Source organism: Spea bombifrons, chromosome 12 (genome assembly GCF_027358695.1).
Source record: "Spea bombifrons isolate aSpeBom1 chromosome 12, aSpeBom1.2.pri, whole genome shotgun sequence".
Classification (NCBI taxonomy): Eukaryota; Metazoa; Chordata; class Amphibia; order Anura; family Pelobatidae; genus Spea; species Spea bombifrons.
In genome coordinates this window covers 411687-418503 of record NC_071098.1, presented here as the reverse complement: position 1 = coordinate 418503, position 6817 = coordinate 411687, and the positions used below count along the sequence as shown (strand labels likewise).

Below are 6817 nucleotides of genomic sequence, written 5' to 3'. Positions count from 1 at the left end.
TTCCCCCAATCCAAATGGCCAGAGGGGCAAGTTTCTTTTAAGGGGTGGGGATTTGTGCCCTATTGCTTTTTATTTGTGGAACTGAGTGGGGCATTTATAAGAATAATGGGGTTTATTTCCCCGTTTAATTTATAAAGCCGTTCCCTGCTGTTTCTATACACATTATCGGGGCTTTTAGGGCTGAAGAACCCTGCGAACCCCTGATACCCAGCAAACATTCCGACCTCCTAGAAAAGAGGGGCATCGGGGAGAGGAGAGAAGGGGAACCGAGGGAGGAAAGAGGGGCACAGAGGAAGAAAAAGTGGCGCAGGGCTTTGGGCTGGGACTGGACAAATTGAACAGGGACACTTGAGAGGTGTTTGTTACAGACTAGTTTCAGTCAATATGTCTGACTCTGGAATTACTTTTTTCCCTGTTTTTTTCACCACGAGGTCACTGGTAATCCTTTAGTTGACTAATGCACATGGCATTCCTTTCGAGGATTCTCGGGGTTAATTATCGGTGTCTTTTGTTAAGCAGCAGATGCATTACACATGAGAGGCAGCTCCTGACAAGTCCGCAGATAATAGGGCCCTATCCCTGCGCATGTTTACCCTGCTGGCTGTTACAAGTCATCATTCATGATTCACTAGTCCAAAGAAATCAGCCTCAGCGGCCAGATATTGTAACCGTATCCATTAACCGCGCGAAGACCTGCTCATATCTGAGGCGATGAGATCATGCGCAGACAGGATTCTGCCCACTGCATTTAATGCCAGGGCCTGTGTGACTGCATTGTAATGTCTATTTGGCACTCTCAGAGTTAAAAGATGCTATTTCCAGGCACACATTATTCCAGCCTTCAGTCATGTGACACCAAGAGAGGACACTGATACGGTGAAAGGCTTGGTTGCCAAACAGCAGAAAAAGCTCTGTAACGAAAAATGTTATTTTTGTCACAGCCCTCAGAGTATTTGGGTGGAAGAGGACTTTTAGGGGCGATATCCTATTATTGTTTAGTTGTTCCTCTTTTGGAGGGGAGAAAGCACCTTGTGTGCATGCGCAGCACGGAGATTGCTGGTTAATGAGATGTTTGGGAAGCCTTGGTGTTGGTGGTTTCTTGGTTTGATAAGAAGTGACGTCGACCCCGTGTCGGTGTGGAGCGTTATTATGGGACCATTATTAAGGATGGGTTATTCTGGAGTAGAAGGAGAGGAAAGATACGGTTGGCAGGTTTCAGTCCTGGTGGTAATTTCCATGCGCGGAAAGCTACCCGTAAGAAAATCACAGGGGGAACAGACCGGTAGAGGGCCGAACGCGGGCGGAAGGAAGGGACATGATGAGGACATTTACTTTCTGCGTCACCGTCCACTAAATACCACAACGCTTTACTGCGTGTCCCAAACCTTCAACCGCTACCAACCTTCTGTGCGTGGAGCGACCCGGCACGCGCCTGACTACATGGTGATTGGCTGTATCGTTTTCAATCACATTAACTGGTGCAGGACTCAGGAGAGAAGGGAAAGGCCATTATATTATAGTTACATGCTGCTTGGAGGGGGGAAAAATAATATTTCCCTTGAAACGAATGATTTGGGTTAAGTTCCTCTTTTGTGTTAATGGTTGAGGATATTTGCGGGTTTGGCGGAGGACGATGTTTTTATTATAAATGGACTCGTGAAACTTTATGGATTTGATGAAAATTCCATCAGTTTTTTTGTCATAATTCCGGTACTCGGTAAATTTGCATACTAAGCAAATTCATGGTGGATCCCGTGATAAAAGCTTTGGCGTTATGAGATGGGGAGCGTTGTGGCTTCATACAACGTACTAAGCGTGGATTTCTTCAAGCGCCATTTCAGACTCCCTGCTGCGTGGTCAGAACTTGGATTTCTTGGGCCACTTGGCTGCCACGTGTCCTATTACATGGCCTCTCTATATATGTTACATATATATGTCCCATATTCTCATGCTTATGTCCTTGGCATGTGTCACATATAGAGGTCTCCGGAGAATGCCGCTTTTGTTTAGTAACATCTGCCCGGACCTCGGCGCACAGTCCCTTCCTATTGTTGTGCTGATGGATTAGACTGATCGTGTGGTGGGTTTGTACACAATGCCATGTGTGTGTTATTTACCTTTAGTTCATTCTGCGGGGGGATTGGAGACCCCTCTGCATCTCCAATCAATCCACAAACTGTACAGCAAATAATATTAGTGTTCAGACCCCATGCGTCTCCTGCAGTGTAGCGTTTCATTCATTCTGTGCGAATCCCCCTGCCAGCACTAAAAGGGTTAATGCAGCCCAATACTGGCTATATTGAGCTCGAGAAACTGAATATTGACCGTTGGTTGAGGAATTGTCTATCAATGGAAGTCCGTGTCAAATAACTGATGTCGTTCCTTACTGCGATTCTTTGCAAATTTCAGGTGCTTTTCCAATCCCTGGAATGGAATTTAGCGATGCGAACGCTGATGGCATGAAGTGGGCCGTAGGGACGGGTTGTGACGCTGGCGACGTGGCGCTGAACGGGCTCATCTCTCACATGACTTCTTTAGCCAATACTTCGGAGCCTTCTGGGCCTCCATTTGGTGTAACGTTACCCGCTGTCAGTTACCTGATGCTTTGGGGTCTCAGTCAGGATGTGACCTGCTTGTTGGATCAGGTCCGGGACGTTGTCCGTGGCACGGAGGGACAGGGGCCGCTGTTCTCACGTGGATTGCGCGGCGGAGGTGATGTCATGACCCGCTTCAAATACCTGAAATGTAAGCAAACAGATTTACTTATTACCTGGGGTCGCAGCATTTACACCGGGAGACAAAGTAAACCGATATAACGACAACCAGACGGACTCGTCACCCCCGGCACGTGGCCTTTGTTATTCTGTTTCTTTCAGCTTGCATATATACAGTATATATATAAATATATTTATATAGATAGATAGATATTTAGCATTTCGGTGCTGTTTAGCTGTTCTGCCCCATTCCCGGATATAAACGATATTACTAATGGCTGCTCGCCTGCGTGCGTCCGTCACGTTGTATCCCACGGATGTCCCGTTAACTCTCGCCTCTGACAGCACGGCACAGAACGCCTTTTGTTGGGACGCGCTGAGGGTCCCATTCCTACCCCTTTTTGTGGCTGAATGAGGTTCACGGTTCACAGACTCTTGTGATCAATTAGCTTTTGCTCTCAAAAAATTCAAAGGAGCAGGAAATCAAGGAGCTGATATGTGGAGGAAACGCGATGTCAGCCACCGGCGTCACCCACCCGCTTTATGATTCCGCCTGATAAGGGTCCCTGAATCCGATGCCCCTCATTCCCTGCTTCATTACATGGAAAGACGTATAAATATATAATCACGCTAGCCACTTCACTGTGAATATTAATCATCGTCTATCAAGGAATGTGCTGGGTGTCCGTGCTCTGCGTGCACTTCCTATAAAGCATTGACTTCTCAGGCTTTGTGACAGTAGAAGAAGCCCCCGAATCTCTCCAGGGCATGCGACCGGGCGCTTCACCCTGTAAACGGACAGAAAAGTTCCGAGACGTTCCCCTTAACGGTTACTATGACCTCATATTTGTGTAAATCAGACCGCGGATATCGAGCGATTTGGGGCTTCAGGAGCGGCGCTGCTCAATGAACACAGAAAGCAGCTCCTGCGGACCCTCGTTGGTGTGAGGAGCCCCTCTTAGGATTTGGGAGTCATGATTGCTCTTGAAAGTATCCACTCTAGTTATAATTATTCATTAACATCTTATACGTTATCCAGTTCCATCACTAAATCTTTTCCCTTAGAGCCCCGCCGGCCCCCGCCGGCCCCCGCCGGCAGATATGAGGGAAGGGGCGCCGCGCCGTTTATTGTCTGCCTTTTGGGAAAACAGGAAAGGGCTTTAAGGGACAGGAAGGTGAGGAGCGAGCGAGACCCTGAGATCTCTTACCCCCGGCGGGACGGCAGGTAATAAACGTGCGAGCCGCCACTAGCCCCATGCAGGCCGCAACAAGCCCACCCTGGCGGAGTCGGCGGCCCACGCCGGCCACCTTCGGAGTCGCCCCGGGAGGAAGCAGAGCCAAGCTTTTCACTTTATGTATTCTTTTTCTCGGAGAGCAGGATCTCAGCTTTCCTTTATCAGATTGGAGGAAACACGGAGCGGTTTGCTGAGCGATCATTGAAACCCCCCGCGGGGACTGAGCTGGCGGTCGGGGGGCCGCTGTATATGGCTGGTTTGGCCCCCCCGGGGGATGCTGCTTTAATACTCCAACTTACCCCAAATCTATTAATGGGGATCGGTAAACATTGATCAGCAGAACATGAGGATGTCTATATCTAAAAGGATCTGAAGGGGACATTAGAGCGCATCTAACCCCCCTCATATACCCCGAGTCCTGCACCAGTTATAAAATACTTTTAGTGGATTCAATTACAAAGTGATCAGATGCTGGATGCGCAGGCAGGGAATTCTCTGTTCCTGGATGAACACAGGTTGTCCAAAGCTACAATAGATCATAAAACATCCTCTAGGTTCCCGCAAGGTTTCAATGATTGGCAGCCGATGTCCCTGAAGCCTCTGCTCTGTCTGTAACAAGGATTCGTTCTCACGGGGGACGCGTCTCAACAGGCTCCCCCAAACTGTATGTGCGCAAAACGGGGAGGTTTCTGTAAAAAGGCAGAGTGAAGATAATAAATGGTTAAAAGGTGAGCCGTTTGCAGTATAAAAACAATTAGGAGAGACAGACGGATCTCAATATCTCCGGCTTGGGGGAGAGAAGAGAGAGAGACGGGGAAAGGAGAGGGAGAGAGAGACGGGGAGACGTGGAAAAGGGAGAGAGACGTTTAAATCCATGAGGGGATAAAGGACGGGAGGGAATTTATTTCAAAGGAGGAGAAAAATTACAACAAGAGACCGGAACCTAACACTAGAGAGTCAGAGACTGAGATGGAATGTGGAACAGATATATGGAACAGCCTCCCGGCAGAGGTGGTAGAGGGTAATACAGTGAGGGAATGTAAAGATGCATGGGATAGACATACGGCTCCTGAATATCAGACCAAGACTCCTCTGTGTCCCGTCACCTGTTAGATCCATGCGACACATGCCCCGGACATGGAGCCGAGCGCGGGGGTTATTGGCACCTGGTGGGGCAGTAGGTGGCAGCGTGTGGCAGTGCATTTTTACATTTATATCCGATGGTATTTGGCACCAAAATCGCGTACATTTTGAATCTTTACACCAAGAACATTAAGCGAATGCACAGTGAATAGACCAATAGATTGTCAGCTCTTCTCATAAGGGGTCATTTTAACCCCTTAATCCAGGGAGTGGAAGGAAGGATGGCTTGGGTGATGGGAGTGAGCAGAGGGATGATTTAGCTGATGTGTGATACCAGCTGGGATCCCCCTTGGCAGGGATTTGGGGGTCTCTGTATGCCCAGTAACAGGTGCCCCCGGCACATACCCGCTGCGGATAAGAACCGCTAGGAAATCGTTTTTTCTATTTCTGTTTTTGTTTTGAGGTAAATATTTGCATTTCCGTGTTTGTATTTCCTGTTGCAGAAAATGAGGTTTTTGTTGAATAATAAACACTGCAGAATAGCTTTTATTTGTCAATACTGAATGAACCTAATTCCAAGCCACATGTGGGGTTAATACACTCACTTGCTGTACATTAGATTGTGAGCTTTGTGGGGGAGAGCCCCTGTGTGGATTTATCGTGGGCTGCATGCAATGTGCAGGTGTCTGTCCCTTTAAATGAGTGGGGGAGGGGTCGCTGACACAAAGCTGGAGGCTGCGCTGCGCCGGGTGGATGGCAGAGGGAGGCAGAGGAGGCTCCGGGAGGAGGTGATGAGGCTGCTGGGCGAGTGGATTGCAAGCTCTTGGGACTCGCAGACCCTGGGATTGTGCACGGCTGGGATGTGATCTGCCCGGCTGGAGGAGCAGTTTGTGACTGGGGCCGGAGAGGAAGGGGTTCATCTTTCGGGGGCTTTGGAGGAGAGCAGAAGATGTGGCTTGTTTGCCTCTTGTGGATTGCCCCTGTGCTAGGTAAGAAGGCAGAGCCCCCCTATTCCACTTTATTCTGCCCCGACATGGGGCTGTTTCTGGAACTCTGTGCCCCAGTCGTGGCTGGGGCAGAAGAAGTAGTTTGAGTGGCTCTGGTCCTGCTCTAAATACCCCTCTGAAGCCCAGTCTTTCACCCCCACGTTATGTGCCCCACATATTTACCCCACATCTGGAGTCAGCGATCCCTCTGCAGGGGGCTTTTGCTCAGATGCCACCTGACATGGGGCAGTTACTGGAGAGACCCTTATAGTGCCCCGAGTGTTACAGGGCAACAGAGCCACAAACTGCCACACCTGCCTAGTGCGGTATCCAAGGGGTTAAATGGCAGGTCTTTGAGTATCAGTATCCTGGGGGTTAATGCTGGACTGGAGCAGTAGCAGCACGGTATGGGTTAAATACCAGGCTACATGCCCGGCTGCAGCACACGCGGGGTTAAATGGCAGCTGGAAGGGTTAATGAATGAATCCCAGTAAGAATAGGTTGGGGGTTACTGGTTCTGTGCTGTCAGGATGGGGCGGAACAATGTGCCCGGGGCTGGGGCATTAAGTGATATGGGGTACTTGCTGCTGGGGTGACCTGGGGGGCAGGGAGGGCTCATCTGTGTCCAGTGCTTTGAACTTGCTGGGTAGGGGGGGGGTGCTGGAAATATCTGCCGAATGGATGAAGCTGCAGGGTATTGTCAGGGGCTGAGACCCCCCAGGGGCAGGGGGGGGCAGAGCTTTATGGCCCCTGAGCTGGGATGTTTTATGAGGCACATTGTGCTTCTCTCTGACTAAAA

At 49.6% G+C, this 6817-nt stretch overlaps 1 protein-coding gene across 1 annotated transcript in view; it reads left to right on the top strand.

Moving 5' to 3' along the window:
• Positions 1-5964: 5964 nt before the first annotated feature.
• Positions 5965-6817, top strand: part of ROBO3 (roundabout guidance receptor 3) — a 47251-nt gene continuing 46398 nt past the window's right edge. Inside the window, exon 1 of the mRNA XM_053452016.1 lies at positions 5965-6021. Coding sequence (XP_053307991.1) covers positions 5982-6021 — 40 coding nt within the window. The 5' untranslated portion in view covers positions 5965-5981. The remainder of the gene's footprint in view (positions 6022-6817) is intronic.